Raw genomic sequence first — 21,217 nt, 5'->3', positions numbered from 1 at the left:
ATTTAGAAATTGTAGTTAGCAACAACGACATATCTGCATACTTCCTGATAATTATTTCCGCGATTTGGAGAGCTAATGTCAGCCAGGATAGACTCCTACCTAGGCTACTTCATTTGCATGGAAACAGTTGACGGAGAAAACTAACTTGGTGATTGGACAATTTCTTGAGTTGGAGGCTTTAGAACAAAAAAAAAAAAAAATTGACGGAATATAACTGATTTAAATTCCAAACTCGAGTCATCATTATAAAACAGACATTTGTAGGCTATCCATTTTCCATAGCAAAGGACTATTCACAGTGAAATAGATTAACAGAAATGATAACCTTTGCCTGAAATCAAAACTGCCATAACTTGAAATGGGGACGCCGTTGTGATAACCACGCCTACGTGTCGGTCATAAATAGTCGGACGAATGTTGAGTACGAAGTCATTTTTTAGAACTGGACAGTGTTTTGGAAACAGCGGCGATTAAGTGAATACTTTTGAAACAGCCTTTTCCCTTAATTTTATTTCTTTTAAAAATGAAGGGATTTTTCATTTTTGCGACGCTGGCTCTTGTGTACCCTCACTGGAATTATGGTAAATATAATTTTCTCAGTTTGCACATCATAACAGCGACTCTGATCACTCTAAACACTGCTTGTGCGTTTGTTTGTTTTTTGTCTTAAAGAGTACAAATCTTGTATTTTCTCCCATTTGTTCTGCATCTAATTGTACCACTCTTCTTTTTGTTGTTGATTCCTTTATTTTCTTCAGTAAGTTACTTGCTCGTTTCCCGACATAATTTGCCTTTTCACAACAATTCCTTATAACCGTGCCACTGCTGTTCTGTTGAATGGTAGAATTTCATTTTTACAGGAAGTTAGGCTGTAACCTCTCCACTTTCGCTTTGTTTTTAAAGTTAATTATCTTTGTTTGTTTGTTCCTTTATTTCTTTCTTTCTTCATTTTCACTCGATGAATATATTATTTTGTTTTGTTTGCTTTCTTGTAAACTGTTGTCTGGTGAACATTTTAAAATTTTTAAAATTTTTTATCACGCTCGTTGTGAACCGCGGTCAAAATGGACTTAAGTGATTTTGTTGCAAATAAAGGTCATTTGGGGTCTGAGAAATATTATCCCCACAGTAACCAACTTCTGCAGATCCAGACCCTATAGTCAGTTCGTTGCACCTTTATACTGAATTAATCTGAGGCATATCTGTACTTTACATAAACATGTTTGCTTTTCTCAGGAGTTATTCGTCTGTGCTGACCTGCATGAGAGTCTATCTCTGTACTGTTTTAATCTTAGTCTTCGCACCCCTCTGTCCTCACCTTCTGTCTCAATGTCAAGTACAGTTGATTAAATTTAGATCCTTTGTCTTCTCTATGGCAACTCCTGTCAGTTTCACTCTCTTTTTATTGCCTCTGTGCGGTGATATTTGGCCCCGTATATCACACAACTCCGTGTGTCTTCCTTTATGTTACGTGTCACATAAGTTTAAAAAATGGCTTTAATATGTGTCGCGATTTGCATTCGGCCTTTGGGAATGCAACAAGGAAAGCCGTGGTGCGCGACTGGGTGCCACTCATGAAGAGGAGTGCGGGCGGTGGCATTGGAGATCCAATAAGTCAGTCCCAGAGTGGTCCTATGTGAGCATGAGCGCACCTGCTAAAGGCACCGATCTGACCAATAACCGGACTCCGTTCGCTCTGTCGTCGGGTTAATGGTGCAGTATTGACATGCTATGTGTTTTACGCATTACAAATAATAAAATGCATAGTAATGTATTCTCGGCTCAATCCCATCCCAGGATTTAAAAAAACAAAAAAACAAAAACAAAAAAACAACAACATTTATCACCATCATTGCCGTTCCTTAGTTAATTAATGTTTCACTCCCGTGACTGAACAGTATTTGCTTTTGGCTGTTAAGTACTGCTTGTGGTGCCTGCCTTTCAGAACATTGCTAGAAACGTAAACAAGGAAGTCCTGAGCCGAGGACAAAGGAGTGCCGTATGCGAGTTAAGCACTGCGTCACAGCATTCTTAGCTAACCTTTACCACCCTCCCTCACTTCCGCTTTCAAGGTGCATTTAGATTTTGGTAAAAACCAGTGGAGTTTTTTTCCACCCCAAAGGACAATGGCCAAAAAACATATTATTGATGTTTTCTCTCACTCTTTTTCTTTCTCTTTCTCTTTCTCACTCACCCCCTCCCTCCTCCCTCAGCGTCTCTCATTCTGCAGGGACCAGAGGTCCCAGTTGAGGAAGGCGACTTGGTGACTCTGGAATGCCAGTCTGACTTGGAGTCAAACATGACCGACGTCTACTTTGAGAGGTTTTCCAAGGTTGGGCCCGCTATGCCAGTATTTTCCTAAGACTCTGTGCTCTCTGCTGTTGTTCATTCCTAATGAGCTTAGCGAATTAGGTTTGGTTGATTTAACATTTAATTGATTTAGCACTTAATTGAGCATTGATCTAGGTTTTGACATTTCCTGACCATTACCCATTTAAAGATGCGCGTGAAACAAAATTGACAGGTTTCAGGTATTATGGCTGTGCTCATAAAAAGAGTATGTAAATAGGTGAGTAAATAAGTAAGTTCCTTAGTGTTTTCTCAACCCTATAACAATGAAAACATTAAGCAACAAATCCATCCTGCCTGGAAAATATTATTATTATTTTTTTTATTGTTTATTTTTACAGGGACAGTGCACAATAAAAAGGTAATTGCTAGCAGTTAGCTAGCAGCTAATTTACATCTGTTGTCCCTGGGCAGGTATACAAATTACAACCACAAAACAGCAAATACTCTATAAAATACATTATTCTCCATTACTGAATTATGATTTACAAATAGGTTGACAACATACTGTTACTTTTGAAGTTGCACTTTGCAAAAATATGTCTTCAGCAATCAGAACAGCTGTGACTAAGCAGCTGTGACTAGACATGCCACAATGCATCATGGTAAAAAGCACTTTGAGTGACGACACAGTGCACTGTAGCACATGGGGAATTCCCCACAGCGAGTTAACCTGTAGGGTTTCAGTCCGTTATGTATTGAATCACAACACATTCTGTGGTAGTAATGTAATCGTTTTACACTGTAGTATATTATGTTCTGTAGGCTTGAATGAATTGACTCTGTACAGGAATTCTCTGTGTACTAACATGCTGTTTGCTTTAACATAACATTTTTATGCTGAAAAAAGTCTAAAAACTTTTTGTATTTTTGTTGCTGTTGTTTTGGCCGGGTCTCCCTGAATATGATATATACAGTATCATCTCAATGGACTTCATGGTTAAATTAAGGTTAATAATAAGCAAAGCACAACCTTACAGTCCACTGTGGCCCATTATCCTGAATAACTTTAAGAATTGACGCCACTCTAACATAAAATGTTTCTGCGCAATACATCTGAATATTGCGTTACTCTAACACCTAGAATATTGACACAGCTTATACGTGAGCAGATAACGCTTGTTGTCTCTCACTTCGTTGTGTAAATATACTGCCCTCTCCAAGCAACCAGTTAAATTTTGTCTTGTGTAAACACCACTGTCCCCTGTGCTCACCCATCTCTCTCCCCCAGCACCTGCAGAAGTGGTTCCGCGTGCAACCATACAGATATGGGAGGTACGGATATGAGAGGTACGGATATGAGAGGTGCCCCTTCGACCGCGTGAGCGTGAGCCGGGAGCTGGGTAGCCTGTTTCTGAGAATCTACAACATTCAGAGCTACATGGGGGGCCCCTATCGCTGTGTGTCCAGCGATGCCGCCTACCCCTACAACTCCTCCCTGCCTCTCTACATACCTGTGAACTGTGAGTGGAGTCGGGGGGGGGGGGGGGGTGAGGGGGGACACACGTAGAGATTGAGATTCCTGTCTCAGATTATGTTCCATTGATATGTGTGGGTAGGAGGAGTTGACAAGAGGAGGGAGTTGTGAGAGCGGAGGCAGAAAGGGAGAGCAACCGTTGGAGGGAGGGAGGGAGGGGGAGAGAGAGAGGGAGAGAGGGAGAGAGAGAGGGAGAGAGAGAGAGAGGGAGAGAGAGGAGAGGAGGAGAGAGAGAGAGAGAGAGACCCTTGTGGCTGTTACTGTTTTTGTTGCCCTCTGACCTTCAGTAACAACTGCACTGGTGTTGATTAAGATTGAAAGGAAAGAGAAGAGCTCAGTCCAAAGACGAATCTCCTCTCCAGGATCGTCCCGTAGACAGTGCTGAACGCCCACCGGCAACGAAGCTGCCTCAGGCTTACAGACTTACACACACCCTTAATTAGAGTCAACAAATTATAATGCTAACCAAATTAGAACAAAGGGAAAGCTTCTTTGCGTGCTGGGAAACAAACACAGTCGCACAAAGAAGGCCTGTGTGCTATCTGGCACCGAGCAGGCAGTGCATGGTGGCTGCCTGACTGCTGATGGACAGCCGATGAGACTGTTTACACAATATACTGCAGCTCGCGGCAAACGGCAAGGTGCTGAACGACAGGCGTAGCCGGAGTTCAGACCTCCTTAGCGCCTTATTAGAGAAATCACTCTAATCGTTTCACTGCTCAATTTGTAACGTGGATTGCCCGTTCCACTTGTTTATTCGTTGCATATTTACTGTTTGCGCATGAACCCTTGGTGAAATCTCATCAGCGCTAATCGAAATTGAATCTGTGAAAAAATTCCATCAAATTTGGTACCTACTGTACACATCGTTGACGAATCTATGCAAGTTAACTCCAGCCCTCTTTCTCTGCCTGGCCGGGAATAAGGAACGGCTGAACAATTGAAGCGCTGACATGCTGTAACTGGATTGTAGATTTAAAAATGTTTTGTCGTCCCACCCCCTGCCTGCTCTCACCCCCCCCCCCCCACCCCCCCACCCCCCACAGATATGTATGAAATCTCAGTCCACCGAGAAGGGGTGAGCACCTACAGCCGCTACATGAGTCCGCAGCAGGACCTCCGAGTGCGGCTCGGGGAGGACGTGGAGCTGAGCTGCTCTGTCTCGGCCTCCCAGGACCCTGAGATCACCTGGATGAAGGAGGTGAGCCTGGAGACCCATGTGCCCCCACCCCCCCACCCCCGCCCATTTTTGTTTCTGAAAGATTCAGCTCAGTTCCAGGGCAGCACCTCACGTTCGTTCTCCAATTCAAATTAGGCACTTCATTTTTATTCACTCTCCGCAAATGCGTTTGTAAATGTGGTAATTAAATAATATGCAATAAACACTAAAACATGTGAATAAATGGTCCGGTAAGGGTGATAGAACAGCAGTAATAATCGTCAGTTTAAAATAAGTACATGTATCATATACAAAAAAATAATAAAGGAAGTGATGCTTAGGTTTGTGCGGCCGCTCAGTGGCCCTTTGGGTCCCGGCAGCTCCGTATGTTTCACGCCGTGCTCTGCTTTTTTCATCCTCTGTCATGGAAAATAAATTTTAATCTCCGCGAAACAGCCGCCTTCCTCCAGGCGGAGCTTCATCTCGGTGCGTCTTCGTTAATCCTCCAGCACCGCTGACCGGTGGGAGCGGCGGATAAACCGGGAGGCTTTCGAGTTCTGCCCTCGTGGGGCTTTCTTTGTGCAAGCAGACTTGCTCAAGCACAACGCGTCTCCTCGGCGTCTAAATGAGTTCAGTCTAAACTAATATTTTCCCTCTGTGTGTGTGTGTGTGTGTGTGTGTGTGTGTGTGTGAACTCCCCAGTGGTTGTTGGAATTTTCAGCGCCTTGGTGCCAAACTTCAGTCTGTCTCTGAACTTGATGAACGCTACGGATTTACCTTGAGCTCTGGGTGAAGTTTAATGTAGCAGACGCTGGGAAGTTAAATGACAACAGAGGCGCATGGGGTCAGGCCAGGGGTCCCCAATCTTACCCAAAAAGGGCCGGGTCTAAGACACCTGATTTCACCTTGATTGAAGACCAGGATTAGTTAATTTTGTTGAATCGGGTGTCGTCACGTGCTGTCTAAAACAAAAAACCTGCACCCACACCGGCCAATTTCGGGTACGATTGGGGACTCTTAGGCCCTGGCCTTAACTGTAGAGTGTGGCCCCGTCTGAGCCGTCAATTAGCCTTTATTTCATACAGATACTGCTGACGTGTACAGTTGAGCAGTGGACATTTCTGATGGGCTTAAACTACGATGGATTAGTTCAGATCCTATTACTGGGTAAAAACAATGAAGATACTGTAAAAATGTCAATGCTGAAGCCGGAAGAGCCACTTCCTTTTCGTCATCACAAGATGGCAGCAAACTATGTGGGCTTGACACGCGAGCTCGACTTTTGTCAGAGTATCTGCGTGGACTCCGCTGCAGTCCGCCAAACCCCGGCCTTACCGAAATCCTCTTAATTCAATTCTATTCAAATTGAAATGGGCTTTACTGGCAGGCGAAAGATGTCCTGGAGCCAAAGCTGTCGGATGGCAACAATGTCCTCCGTTGTTTTCAGACTTCGTTTCTTGTTTTCTGTTCCATATCATCGTGTTCCTGTCCATGCCCGGCCTTCCGCGTGTTCACGTTTCTCGTGTCCCTCCCATTTCCCCCTCTCCCAACTCAAATTTTAACCGAACATTACTTTGATAAATCTGCAATCTTGTGCGCTTCTTAACCCTTTAAGGTGTATGATCACAAGTATGTGATTGGAATGCTCTTAACTGAATGTTCTAATGATGATGTAACAATCATTACTAATGTAGTATTTGAAAACAGCGGAGTTCTAGAACACTGACTAAAACATTCCAACAAACCTATTCTTCAAAGGGTTAATGGCAGTGGGCAGAGTAATGTATTCACCAGTGAATTTTGATAGGAACAAATATGCCTTCCTTGTTTGAGGGCACAAAAAAGAGTATCTGCCAGACACATACTGCCAACTCTTACTGTCTAATGCAAGGGCTGTCTCTTGTTAGCATATAATGCAGGCCATTATGAAAATCTTTTCTCCTCTCTCTCTCCTCTTTTCTCATTGGTTCCTTCTCTCCAACCTCCCCCCCCCTCCCTTTCTCCCTCCTCCTCCTCCTCCTGCTCTAGGGGGAGGACTGGCTGGTGCCCTCCAGCAAGCTGAAGCTGAGGAGCGTGAGGATGGAGAACAGCGGGAGCTACTCCTGCATTGCCCAGCACCCCACCGTGTCCACCCTGAGGAAGACCCGCACCATCACCGTCACGGTGCTGCCGGGTCAGTCGCCGGGAGGGATGGGGGCGCTCAGGGGGGCGCACTTCAGGCACCGGATGGGGTGAAGCTGTTTTGGGATCAGTCATGGGGCAAAGTCTCTTATCCTGAGGAGGTTTGGAGTAGCAGGAGATGGAGAGAATGCCTACGGGCTGTGGATGGCTGAAGCCCAAGTTATGAGGGCTGCATCGTCTGTAATAAAAATTCATGACTATTTTGATTGCCTTTCTTTAGCAGTGAGCGGTAATGACATTGCTTTATATACTGTCATTATTGAAAGTGGTGGTATTAGCGCTAATGTAAATGATATACTGAGTGATTGTTTATTTGAGTAATGTTGACACTAATAATGTACATTTTCAATCATAATTTCCCACTGATATTATTCATAATAGTAATGAAGTAGGTATATTACGCCTCTGACAGAAAAGAATTATGTTGTTGATGGTACTGCATAAATGAATTCGATATTTGCGTCTTCGCTTTTTTTCCTCCCCCTCAGAGGATGCCCCCTGGTATGACACAACCGAGGGCCGTCTCATACTGATGATCTCAGGTGCGGGGGCGGGGCTGCTGCTGCTCATCATGTCCGTGACCGTCTGTCTGTGCCGGAGGGCCTCCGCAAGGAAGAGCAAGGGGCCCATGTAAGTCACTTTGCCTCTCAGGGCCCTCACACGGCAGCCCGGGGGCCACGCTTAAGTGGAGGTTTCCTTATTCGTGCCTCTGCTCAGCTGGGTGTGTGCTTGCTACTAAGAGTGTGCACGTGTACACACGTACTCATGCAGACACACTCACAGACTCGTACATGGACACACACAAGCACACACACACACACACACACACACACACACACAGACACAGGCACACACACACACACACACACAACACAACACACACGAAAATCACACACACAGCTACAATGATCCCCAGCTCAGCAGGCAGTCACACAGACAGACACAACACAGACAACACACACAGGCACACAGCAAGACATATATATTATTGGGAGACAGAGAGAGAGGGTGGAAGTACAGCTTGTCTTTTCCTGCCTCATCATAAAGCAAAGTCAATAGTCTCTGAGTTCCGCGTGGCATTTATCGACAAATATTGGTTTAATGCACTGTAGCTTCTGACAGGATTATGGTGGAAACATTTCCAGCGTACCTTTATAGCGGGCGATAATTTGTGTCAGAATGCTTGTTATCTTGCTTTCGCTGGCGAGCGGTGCAGTCCCGTCAGCCAGTTCGCCTGTCCGTCAGGTTGGCCCTTCCCCGGCTGCGTCCCGCACGTCAGAAACTGCCAGATTTAATTCTGATAACCTTTCCCAGCTGCCGCGTGAGGGACGCGCGAATGTGAGGCCCGACCGCACGGCCGCAGACGCGCGTACACGTGTCTCGGCTTCGGGCTTAATCTGAACACACAGCATGAGCCCGGCCTGCCTTTCCCTCCCTCTGTCTCCTGCTATCGCTCGATATCTGTCTCCCGCTGTCTCGCTCTCTCTCTCTCTCTCCGTCTCGGCTAGCCGCGAACAAGGTTTGGCGTGTGTGGCGCGGCGAGTGTGAGCTTTTCTCCATTTCCCCCCCGTTGTGAGGTCTCGGTGCCTGTTGCCCGCGGGCCGGTCCGTGATCCCGGAATTACACCTTCACTCCTTCTCTCTCTCTCTCTCTCATAGCGATGACCAATCCCAGAAAAAGCCCATCTACACGGCCAGCACGGAGTCCCTGCCGTCCACCGCCGGGGACAAACAGCCGCTGGTCTGAGGGAGGAGAGGAACGGAAAGATGGTTACAGAGAGAGAAAAGGGGGAAGAGAGGGAGCTAGGGAGCTGGATGGAGAGAGGTTGGGAAGGGGGGGTGAATGGTTGAAAGTGAGCTAGCACGAAACAAGGAAAAGTGAAAAATAAAAGGGGGGGGGGCACATTGAGATATGGGGGTCAATTCACTGCATACTAGATAAATTGTGGAGAGACAAGAAGAAAGAATAAAAGATTACATGAGTGAGAAAGATAAATGCTTCTTTTTATGAGAGCAGTCCATTCCCGGAGGCTGACAACAATGTCCTTTAACAAAAGGTGTGTAATTTTCTCTGTATCGATCTAACAACTCAAAAGATGAGATTCACATTCAGATGAAATGATGTGAGGCAGGAATTTGAGTTGCAATTCACTGTATAACTTCTCAGCAGGTTAGCCCTGATGCATCTGCTCACATTTACTCGCCATTCTTAAAATGCGCGGTTATGGAAAAATGACGTTACTTTTACTGTCGAAAAATATAATTGTGCTACTTTCATCGGTTAAATAATTCCGCAGGCTTGGTCTGTGTGCCACGCGCTTTTATCGAACGTTTTGAGGAGACGCTGCAATCGTGTGCCCTGCGTTAGCGTAGCATATCTGCAAAAACTGGTGTCATTGATGAGGTTCTGTTGATTGATGTCGTTTTTAAACTTTGCACTGAGAATATATTTTCTGTACTCTGGACACTTTATAAAGATATCTTATTTTCTGTACCTTTTAATGTGTCTATCATATTAAAATTGATTTGAAGCTAAATTCCACATCTTCCCTCTGTTTGTAAGGTGTCTTTAATGCATTATACATTTACAATTGTACAATTGCGGTTATGGATCATGATTGATTGTGAGGTTCACTGCTTTATCTGAACACTCATTTTTACTTCACATTTACTGCACATCCAACTTTTTTTTAAACTTCCTCTTCCATCTGTCTCTTCAGTCCACAGTTGTCTTACATCCCCCCAATGACCTCAAATTCACCTTTAAAACCGTCACCTGTACCTGTCTGCTCCGTGCTGGAGACAGTCTGATAGCCGCTTGAGAAGGAAACGAGTTTGCGGGAAACAAACTTGAAACTTTTCTTGTTTTTTTTTCTTGTATTTTTTTGTTTTTTTTTACAGCCCTAGTTGCCTTTCAGTCCTCACAGCGCTTAGTCAAAGCGGAGGAAAGTTCTCCGTGCCCTGCTTTATTCCTTCATTTTCCCCTCTACCGCTTCGTAACTTTACCATGGTACTGCAGTTCATTGCCATTACAGCTATCATAACTATTCTTTTCATTATGACTGTCCCAGGCATTTATGTTCGGTTTTATGTGATTTTATTACCAGGTTTCGGTTGACCAGAGGCCACCGTTAATAATGGCAGACACTGTGGTTTAACAATGACAGTCTATTAATGTCTGCACGCACCGCAGAGCGCAACGGAGATAATGTTATTAAAATGATTATTCACATCTCCTCTTTGCTTTCCATTAACATTCCTTATCTGGCTCCTTTTTAATGGCCGCCGCGCCCGCGAGCGTTGGCGGTCGGGCAGTCCGTGCGCGTTGGCGGTCGGGCAGTCCGTGCGCAGGCCTGCAGCAGCAGCAGCAGCGGACCGCATGCGTGCGCAGGCTAAAGGGACGCGCAGTCTCTCCCCTTCGCCGGCCCGAGCGCTTGCCACTCTGCCTTCGGAAAGTTTTACTGGAATTCCGGCACGGCGCAGGCTTGCCGAAGGCATTAAATCCTCCATCGTGCTATGAAATGGCAGAAAATGTGCGGCGTAACGATGCATGAAAGTGAGAGTACTGTCTTTAATTATGTGGCCTGTTGGCCATGGGCTGTGCGATAATATGAGAGTTATGCTTTAATCTTATATATATATAATATACTGTATATGTATATATACATATACATACATGCAAACATACATACATACATAAACACCAAAGGAAAACATATCCTGCAATAACACAACAGATATGAATATTAATGTGTTTGTTTGTACGTGTGTATGTATGTATGTAATGTAATGTATACCCATACAGACATACATACAGTACATACGTCCAGACATACATACATATGCACATACCATTAATATTCATGTCTGGTTGTGCTGTTGCAGGATGTGTTTTCCTTTGGTTTTAATGTGCAAGCGCACATGCTGTTGGTCTATACTCAAATTACTGCCATGCCAATAAAGCCCATTTAAATGAGTGGGAGAGGGAAGGGAAGGAGAGAGAGAGAGAGAGAGAGAGAGTGCGAGTGGCAGGTGCTTTCCCCTCATTAATCTCCAATGCTGTCCCATCTGGTGAGTGGGGGGTGTGTGGGGTGGGGTGGGGTGGGGGTGGGGGGGCACACACAGCCTGATTTAATGCCAGGGGAGGAACAAATAAACGGGAGAAGTGACAGGGTGAAAAGGAAAAGAAGAAAAAAGAAGAAGAATATAAACCAGAGAAGCTTTGATTCAGGCTCTCTTACGTTTTTACCCCCCCCCCCCTCCCCAAGCAAGGGCGCAAACATGCACAGCGATTCACCTCTTAACCGGCCCGCTTTTGTGACGCTGCGTGGACGGCACACCCGGCACTCGTCCTCCCGCTGGAGCCCACTGAATTGTCACTTTGTCACAGAGTGTGAGGGCGTGCCAGCTCACGTTGGGCCAAGCTCCTATCGGAATGTGCGCATGTCCGGGGGGGGGGGGTGGCTGCGTCGCCCCAGCGCCGGTCGTTCCGGGCCAAAAGCCCCCGTGCGTACAGCTGGCTCCGATCCACAGCCTTGCTGTGCAGGAGCTGGTCTGTGCGCGCCCTTCGTTGCGTTTTCGGGATTCCGGAAGGTGCCGTGTCCCATAAAAGGCCAAATTTCATACGGAGGTCTTGCACACGGGAGGTGATGCTCGAACCCGTCTGAATGTGTCAGTGTTGAAAATGAGGCATTGTGAGCCGATGCACACCACGGTGGCCGGCACCTCTGAAGATTAACATTCTAGTCCCCCAAATTCACTTGTGCATCGCTGAAAAACCAACAACAAGAAACATAGCCTGTTGTCTTTGTATTTGAAACCAAAAAGTTGTGTAAGTCGCTCTGGATAAGAGCGTCTGCTAAATGCCTGTAATGTAATGTAATGTAATATAAAAGTCACAGAACATAAAACTATTGCCTAGAGATTATAAAAGACCGCATCTTGCCGTTTTCCTTTACAGCCATTAGATGGAGCCAAATACGCGCAACAAAATACAAGTTCATAATAAATGGAATAGAGCAGCTATACCAAGGCCATTTGAATATAGAGAGAGGCATATTACTAGCGTATCTTTTTATTATTCTTTTTAAAAAATGTGTTTTTTTTTTACAAAAGTTAACAACGTTTTTTCTTTCTTTATTCGTTGTTCCACTCCAGTAGATGTAGTAACAGCAAATCACCTCGCTAGGAACAAGGAGCAATGCAATATTGAGAAATTCATTTGGGGGGGGGGGGGGGTAGATTGGAGCGGGTAGATAGAGAACTTATGGAATCATTGGGCAGGAAGCGTATGACATAACAAAACAGGGCAAATATAGAGAGCAGAGTAGGGAAAATTAAATTCGTTCCTTGGAAATTGTATCGCCCCTTATTTCACATAATGCTGCATGACTAATCCAGAAATATATATATTTAACAATGGAGACTGAAGCGGACGACGGGTTTATGAACGTGCAGACAACAGACAAACAACCCAGGGAAGAGAAACAGTTCAAATTCATAGTAATGAAGCGGTGCACGTTATTGCCTTTTTAACAGCAAACAAAGAGTACATCCCTACGGGCAGTCAGTAACACGCAGCGGACGTCAGCGCATGATCTAAGCAGCCCGCTCTCCCCACCAGGCGACTTGCCCACCGACAGTCGGTCGCCGAGGGAACATAACGTGCCGCTGCGCGAGTCCTTGCGCTTGTGGCGTCACAGGGTGGAGGGTAGGTGGTAGTAGGAGAGGTTTGTTTATCGGGTTAAGGGAAGGTAGGCACACCATTAAATTAATGAGCAGCAACAACATTCTACCCTTACTGAGGAACGTATTCTGCTCATTCACTGCATTCCGTCGTATTGCTGTATTTCAAATAGACCCACTACGCTTGCAGAACGTCGGCACATTTAATTAACACCAAAGAGTTTTATTAATTAATGACTGGAAACTTGCATAGGCTAGTGTCACTGAAATGGTTTTTGTGTTTCGCTTAATTGTCCTATTGTGAGTTGAATTTGCGTACCCTACATCTATAACAAGTACAAGTGACACATAGTCAGGACAGTAGGACCCTATATATGTATTTATCGACAGTAGGCTATTTGAAAATGGCATCTGATTGTATTTATCAATATCATGCAGTTCATCTAACCAGCAATTTAGGTTATCAGAAAAATTATGCACTTCCAGTGTACTTACAGTTGTTCTATAATAACGAAATCCATAGTTTGTTATGTGAAGAGCAGGCATCGCTCAATTAAATCGACAGCATTCGTAATTGATAGCAATTCTTTTTTCAAGTACATTTTTTTCCCGGAGGGTGTCGTTTAAATCCCACCCTCACTTTATCCACGCCCACATTTAACGTCTGCGAAATACTATTGGTCGAAGCTGCACCTCTATACTCCTTCCTTTCGACCAGCTCTTTAGCGAATTCACATATTAAAGTAACCGAGGAAAACCGGCCAGACCACTGTTGTTATTCGGTTGAGTTTTGTTTAGGAGTGGGTGTATGTTCCTGCTTATTAGTATGCAATTGTTAAAGAATTGAGAGTGTTTGATTAAAAAAAACACAATCACTGACACTTAAGGCGCGTGGGTGAGAACCCGTGCGTTTAGCCTATTCTTTCATTCTCAAAGGACGAAGAACAAAAACGAAACAAACAAAAAAATAAAAAGAAGAAAAGAAGAAATTATTTCTAAAGGACTATTAACAATAATGGCCTTTTTAACATTTTGGAACTACTGCCTCCCCATTCTCGTCGTTCTCCTCCTATCCTTTGTACGCACAGGTAAGATTTTTTTCTTTAGATAAATAATAAGGTATTAAATGCTTCTGGTCAGGGATACACACCACACCTTTCACTAATTAAAAATTAACTTAACTCACGTATGTTCTTCGTGTAAATGCAGCGATTGGTTCGTCACAATGCTAACAAAACAGGCTATACGCTGCCGGACAGCGCTTTAGCACTGGCATGTGTGCGTCTACGCGCAGGTGTTGTGGACTCAGTGGAATTGAAACAATCGTTCTCTGTCAAAGCCCTTGTTTACTATGGTCGGTACTATAATGTGTTGACAGCTCAGCACGTTTCACCGCATAACTATGACATACTTAGGCCGTCTATTTCTACGTACAAATGTAGAGTATGTGTATCGATTTTTTTTGTTTTGTTTTTTTGAATGAATGTCTTCGCAGTAGCCTATTTGCTCTTATAAGAGTGTATGAGAGCCTATATAGAGTAATGACCTTCGCAAAATAAAAACAAAAGTGAAGACGCTGTTCGATAGCTTCACATATTGCTACTCCTTTCTATAATTTACTGCTAGTTAGCTTTTTTTATTTCATTCGGCATTGGTGGTCATGCCGACCTCCTGCCCGCTCCACCTTTTTTGCCTAATCAGCTATAGCCTAGATTTTAAAAAGCATTCGGTATATGATTAGGCTACTGTGATTGTGTGTGTGTTGTGACTGAGTATGGATTTATTTTCTATTAATACAGGGACCATGTGTCGTCTTCTTAACGACTCGGTTTATGAGTGCATAGGTAGGCTACTTTGCTGTGTATACGCTCCTGGCGCGTGCACTAGCCATTTCTTACGGCACCTTGAGCGATCGCACCGTGTGGCAGTCGCGCGGGTCTCTGTGGTTTGTGACTGTGAGCATGTAGCTATTTGCTGGGGTGTTCCAGAGGTAGGCTATTACTTCACGTTTTTGCCTGTTAGTTGTACAACATCACACACGACAGTTTATTTACGGGGGCCATACAGGATTGCGGTACAGTCAACCCGATTTGCAGCAGCAAAAAATCCTATATAATGTAAATATTCCCGTAATCAAGTCCCTCGCACGCAGTAGCATGCATCGGAGTGACATCCACCTACCCAATGGCAAGCAGTTTTAGCCCGTGGGTTTCTCTTCTCCGGGCAGTCACATGTAATTTCCCATTAGGGGCAGCATATTTCATGCTCGCCATCCCATTTTAAGTGTTCCTGCGGACGAGAGAGTTAGATTAATTGCGAATCCCCTTGACTGAATCTGCCCTTTCACAGCACATAACACCATTTTTAACAGTAAAATGTAATAATATTTCTGGCGGCCATGAGCAACATAATACAAAAAAGAGCGCTGCGAAATGCACTTCTAAGCGCGTGCCAGCACGGATGCCGTCAGGATTCCCCATTCCGTCGGAATAACTCATTCATGAGTTGCTTTCGCGCGGAGCAGAACAGCAGGCTGTGTGTAAATATTCAGGCAATCGAGCAATAAGACAGCAGATAGATATGATAGCTCTGTCCTGGCCTAATGGGACATATGAGAGTGCGAGATGACGTCTGCTTCTGTGGAGAGTGAATGGTTACTGCGTGCGTACCAGTGTGGCTGTGAGCTGAGTCCGATGTATGTTTACTGCATCGTGCAGTAAAAATATACAGTTCTTTGTAGTATACCTCTCTTGTATTTTCATCTCACTGGGATTCTTGTTTCGGTTTGTGTGTGTGCGTGTGTATGTGTGTGTGTGCTTGCGCGCGCGCAGCTTGGGGTTGTGTTTAAGCTGTGCGCTGTTGCAGCTAGCGGTTGTGTGCTGATCACTGTCATTAATCTTGATGTGACAGGGGGTTTGGGGGGGGGTGGAGAAGGAATGGGGGAAGGGGTGGGTAAAAGCAAAGCGAGGAGAGACGAAGAAGAGAGGGAAGGAAAGATGGTGAGGGGGTGGAATTAGAGACTTAAGAGAGAATGACAAAGAGGGATGTTTGACTGTCAAAGCCCCTTTATCTAGCAAATTGAGAGAGACAGGTCCCATCTCACCTTCATATTTCATTCTCCCCCACACCCCGCCACCACCAGCAAATAGAGAAAATCCTTTAAAAATGGGTGCTGTTTTCTTTGAGATTGACCACAACTTATTCAATATCCCATGCTAAGAGAGAAAAGGAGAAGGGGGGACTGAGAGAGAGTGAGAAAAAGAGAAGCATACAGAGTGTGCGAGAGGGGAAGGAGGAAGAGATGGAAGAAGAGGGTGAGAGATGGGGAGACAAGAGGTGAGAAAGAGAGAACCGAGAGAGGGATGCAGGAGACGAGTAATAGGGATGGATGCAGGGAGGGAGAGAGGGACTGAGGGAGAAGGATAGAGGGAAGGAGGGAGAGAAAGAAAAAGAGGGAGAGAGACTAGAGGGGAGTGATAGTAACAGACAGAGAAAGAGGGAAGGAGGGAGAGGGAGAAGAAGAAGGTGGAAGACAGGAGGGGAGAGAGGGACAGGGAGGGAGAGGAAGAAGAAGCAGGAGAGAGAGGGAGAGACAGGAGCAGAGTGATAGGAACAGAGGGAGGGAGAGAGAAAGGGACAGAGGGAGAGAGGGAGGGAAAGAGGGAGAGAGAGAAAGGGACTGTGGGGGAGAGAGAGAGCGTGAGGGGAAGGACTGAGGGAGGGAGAGAGGGAGGTAAAGAGGGAGAGAGAGAGTGTGGGGGTTCCTTTCCTCAGGTCACACAGTGAGCTCTGTGTATGGAGGCAGTGTTGTGAGTGGGCAGCTGACACACTGGTGCTGCTGTTTGGAGTCCTCTTACTTCATTCTTATTGCTTGTACATATTTGATCTTCTCTAGTTGCCTGCGTTTGTCTGAGTTCGTGTTACGCAATCCGTTCGTTTTAATTATTTCTGGTAATCGCCTTGAGATGCGCCATCTCTCACATTCGCTGTCGGTTTGGCTGTCACAACTGTGAACGGTGAACAAAAAAACTTGGACTCAACTGTGTGGGATAAAAAAGAGAACAGGCTTTTGCAAAGACTGGAACACTATTCGGTTTTTTTCTCTGTTAAATTCAAATGCCAAAAAAAAATCTTTATTGTCATGACAATAAAGATTGCACACACACCTGACAGTTTATTTCTGCTGATTTAAGGTTTTTTCATTGTATTTCACACTCGGCAACGCTGTCACTTGTGAGTTGGGCGATATAGATTCAAAATCACATCTATAATCTGGGTGACGCATTCCTAGACCCTCTGGGCGATAACAGTTTTGGCACCAACACAATATTTTCGGTGTCACTTGTTTAAATTGTGCTTATGTGCCACAACAGTGTGATTCAGATGCCAAAGATGGAACTTAAACAAGCATTCAAAGCAAAGAAAGAGACTGTTGTGTGTTCTTGCATCGCACCAGCATTGTCAAGAACAGACGAACAAAAACTGAGTAAAGAAGAAGGCTAATAGTGGATTTGTTTGGTGGCGGTCGCATGAAATTAAAATGGCGGTTCTGTCGTAAGCGGTATACCTCCCGGACGTGGCGGCGAAGTGCAGGCTTAAGGCCCGCTTTCAGTGCTGGGGAGGGCAGGAGGAGGTGCGGAGGAGAAGCGCACGGTGGAGGTGAAGGATGTGGAGAAGGAGACGCCGCAGAGGTCAGCGGTCCTCCTGGTTTCGATCTGCCTCTGGCGAACGTCGCTCGCTCTCCTGTCCTCCGTCTTTACGCGCCCACTCGGGCTGACGGCGGTCTCGCGTCAGCCTGCGCGTCCCGTATATCAGCCGAGAAAAGAGCGAATTCTGGTTGCTATGTGGTTGCCGTGCTCCGTCAGTGTAACTAATTAGATAAATAATCAGCATTAAATTGTATTAAATAAAAACCATTGCACATAATCCCCCCTCTATCTCTCTCTCCTTCTCTCCATCCCTCCCTCTCTCTCTCTCTCTCCCTCTCCCTCTCTCTCTCACTCCTTCGTACACACTCACACAAACACAAATACACTCACACACACACACGCTCACACGCATGCACTCACACACACACACACACACACAGTAGTGAGCCTGGTTGCCTCAGTGTGCCTTGCTGCGTTTTGGCCCATATCTGAGTAGGAGAATGTGCGACCATGTTTTGGAACCAAGGCAACGAGGCAGAGGCCTGCGGTACCTGCAGTAATCATATTAGATCAAGCACCGTTAAGTCGTCCCGGGCTTGATTGGCTGGAGGAGTCATTGAAGAAGGCCTGTTTAAATTGGAGTGGTGAATGGCGAAGCCTCAGCGTTGCACTAATGTGATTTCCCTCCCGCTGAATGATGTTAAGGGCTTGAATTAGTTTTAATGAAGGTCTTCCAGGGGAAGAGTTGCGATGAAAGGCTGTGATGAGGGCAGGTGGTGAAGGTACAGAGTAGAGAGAATGAGAGAGAGAGAGAGAATGAGGGAATGAGAGAGAAAGAGAAAGGGTGAGACTGAGAGAGAAGAATTTATTAAACAAAAAAACTCCTCTGTACAATCACATTGAAAAAATAAATCCATAAATAAAGACAGAAGACAATAAGAATATGACCCTTACATTAAACAATCCCAAAAAAAAAACAAGATGAAAAAAAATGGAAGGTGGGAGACAGAGAATGAACGAATGAATGAGCGAATAGCTGAGAAGGGAGGAGAGTGTTGGGATGGGACCAGGAGCGCCACCAGGGATTTTGGGGCCCCATGAAAAATCTCACGCTGGGCCACACCATCCGAGAAAATCCTGTGTTCTAATATTTTTTAGGGCCCCTGGGCCGTTGGAATTGTCCTAACTCCACGCTCCTCACCACCCCACACCCCCCCCCCCCCTACAGTGCCCCTGGATGGGACACTCTACATTCAGGACACAGCCCACTGGCCTGAAGAAGATAGGACTGAGGGAATGGGTGAAGGAAGGAGGAAGGGGAATGAAAGAAGCATGCTGGCGTGTCACAGACCACTGGTCCATGAGCCAGAGAGATTGGGCAGAGGGGGGAGAGAGTGGCCAACAAATGGCTTAATGAATGCATGATTTTCTTCGAGTAAAAAGAGGTAAAAAAAAAAAAAAAAGGTGAGACCTGCAACAAAAACACACTTGGCTTAAACACAAGTTTTTGTTTTTTAAGAAAAAGAGGAGAAAAAGGGCGAAGGAGGACAAGTGTGAGGGGAAGAAAAACAGCCCATCCCAGCTGCGAATGAGTGTGAGAGATGGTCAGAGTGAGTGAAAGAGACGGGAAGGAAGAAGGGATAAAGAAAGGGTGGTCGTAGTCAGCAATCGCAGTGGAAAGGAAAGGAAAATGGCTCCTCGCTGGCTCGCTCGGTGAAGGCTCTCGCTGCAAGCGCAGGCTGGGCCGCTGGTCGTAGAGGTCTCGCCTCGGCTACGTCGTTAGCCGACCGCGGGCGGAAGTCTGCGGTGGCGGGCTGCGGTCGGCCTCCGCCCAGCAGGGGGCGGTGGTGGGGTTCAGTTGGCCAGGCAGTCTTGGGGTGACGTGGCGTCCACGAGCTTCCAGTCACCAGCACGCAGGCAAGTTCGTAATTCACACCCTTTGGCTGTCCTGGCAAACCATTCCCACCACAAAAAAAAAACTAAAGAAAAAATAAAGAAATAACCCCAAAAATAAAGGAACGAGAGAGAGAAAGGGTGACAGCAAAAAAGTGCGAAGAGAGAAAAGGAATAAAGAGAGAGAAAAATGAAGGCCGAAAATTGAGAGAAAACGGCCGGTCATAGGTTCAGGAATGAGGAGGCCACACCCCGTAGAGCAGGGGTGTCAAACTGAATCCCAAGGGGGGGCCACAGTGTCTTTTCTTTCCTTTCCAGGTTTTTGTGTTTTCCTTTCAATCAGCCGCCAACTGAGGCGTTGAGAACAAGCTGTACGAATCCCTTAGCCGATCAATGGCTTGAATGAACGGCTTGTGCCAAGAACACCCCCAAAAAACCGGCGGACGCCTCGGCCCTCCAGGACTGGAGCTCGACACCTGTGCCGTGGGGGCCAGTGAAACACGGGAGATCGTGGCTCCGGTCCTGCGGGGCCGCACGTGTGCAGGTTCTCCTGCCAGGCCGAGCCGGCCCAATTAATAAATCAGAGTTATGCCTCTACACCGGGGGTGTGCGACAAGTGCCGATCCGTTTCAGGATTTCGTGCCAACTTCTGCTCTTAAGGTTTTAATCAGCTCAATCATATCTTAATCTGACGTTTGTACAAGCACCGGCTACGGCCGCAGGCTGCAAATGTGTCCTGAGGGTTTTTTTACTGTGCTCGAGTACGGGAGTGAACCAGGGCAGCTGTCGGAAAACTAAAACTGAGGTAACTGGTAGGATGCGGCACGCGGACCGGCCTCCCAGGACCGGAGCTGCGCACCCTGGCTCTGCGCTGATGGCTCTCCCCAAACTCGCTGCGCTAGGCTGCTTCGTGAGCTTCTTCAGACGCAAGTACGTTTCTACTGCTGTGAGTTCACTGTTTATAAAAAAACCTCAAGTTGAGCAAACAGCTGCGATAATTGAGTAACTTGAAGCGGAAACTAGTGGAAAGAAAGGTTTATGCTAAGTTCTTGTTTAACCTCAAGCCACCCTAAACGCCCCCCCCCCCCCCCCCCCCACACACACACACATAAGCACAATTGCTCTGAAGTGTGATTTTATGTTATTTTTTTGAGTGGGCTACTGCACCCACTCACTCAAAGTAACTTGTTTACAATGGGTTGGAGCAGCCATAGCCTACAGGTACAATCAATTGTGCATTGTTTTAAGGTGCCTTCCAATCAGAGAACATATGAAAATTATTATGGACGCTCGGGCCGCCAGCTGTTTGCAGATGCAACATATAGTGTTTCCGTGGTTCCAGCAAATGGTGTTATCTCACATGGTTCCTGTTCCTGTGCGGTGATGTTATGACATGGCTTTGCAATAACACTGAAGGAGTTTGTGTTTTTCTGCACCTCCGCACCTTGAACTGATGCTCTTGTTGTACGTCGCTCTGGATAAGAGCGTCTGCTAAATGCCTGTAATGTAATGTAATGTAATCACATGAGCCGAACATCATTAAGCGTTTTGAATAAGCGTGCACTGATGAACTTTGATTACTCTGGTCAGTAACTGTGGTCTACTACAATAATTTATGCTGTTCACGTTTTTGTGCCATTTGAGGTTCTGGGTTAAAATGATAGCTGTAGTGTTTAACAGGCCAGTCTATTCATTTAATCAACCAAAGCTTTGAATAGCCATTACAATATTATCAATTTCTTGCCGAATGGAAATTTTCAGATATTTTCAGTTTCAAATGATTATTTTTATTATCGTTAAAAAAAACTATTCATCCCTTTTTAAT

General features: G+C 45.7%; 2 protein-coding genes across 2 annotated transcripts in view; both read left to right on the top strand.

The window, feature by feature from the left end:
• The first annotated feature begins 387 nt into the window (after positions 1-387).
• On the top strand, positions 388-9,702 carry si:ch211-79k12.1 (uncharacterized protein LOC568891 homolog). The gene is made up of 7 exons (XM_064299733.1): positions 388-581; positions 2,214-2,332; positions 3,581-3,812; positions 4,873-5,027; positions 7,014-7,158; positions 7,655-7,796; positions 8,825-9,702. The coding sequence occupies exons 1-7, from the start codon at positions 524-526 to the stop codon at positions 8,910-8,912; spliced, it is 939 nt and encodes a 312-aa protein (XP_064155803.1). The 5' UTR covers positions 388-523; the 3' UTR covers positions 8,913-9,702.
• A 3,850-nt stretch (positions 9,703-13,552) lies between these two features.
• The window catches only part of cadm4 (cell adhesion molecule 4), a 79,806-nt gene continuing 72,141 nt past the window's right edge, over positions 13,553-21,217 (top strand). Inside the window, exon 1 of the mRNA XM_064299646.1 lies at positions 13,553-13,938. Within this exon, the coding sequence (XP_064155716.1) occupies positions 13,866-13,938 (73 nt within the window). The 5' untranslated portion in view covers positions 13,553-13,865. The remainder of the gene's footprint in view (positions 13,939-21,217) is intronic.

The sequence above is a fragment of the Anguilla rostrata genome, chromosome 1 (assembly GCF_018555375.3).
Source record: "Anguilla rostrata isolate EN2019 chromosome 1, ASM1855537v3, whole genome shotgun sequence".
NCBI classification, from domain to species: Eukaryota; Metazoa; Chordata; class Actinopteri; order Anguilliformes; family Anguillidae; genus Anguilla; species Anguilla rostrata.
Note: the sequence above shows the minus strand (reverse complement) of the source record. Positions and strands in the feature narration are given on the sequence as shown.

Excerpts from the sequence above, each read along its gene's own strand:
- si:ch211-79k12.1 (XM_064299733.1), top strand. The coding sequence starts at position 524 with ATGAAGGGATTTTTCATTTTTGCGACGCTGGCTCTTGTGTACCCTCAC. Across the intron at positions 2,333-3,580 it reads ACTTTGAGAGGTTTTCCAAG|CACCTGCAGAAGTGGTTCCG; the intron begins GTTGGGCCCGCT and ends TCTCTCCCCCAG. Across the intron at positions 7,159-7,654 it reads CACCGTCACGGTGCTGCCGG|AGGATGCCCCCTGGTATGAC; the intron begins GTCAGTCGCCGG and ends CCTCCCCCTCAG.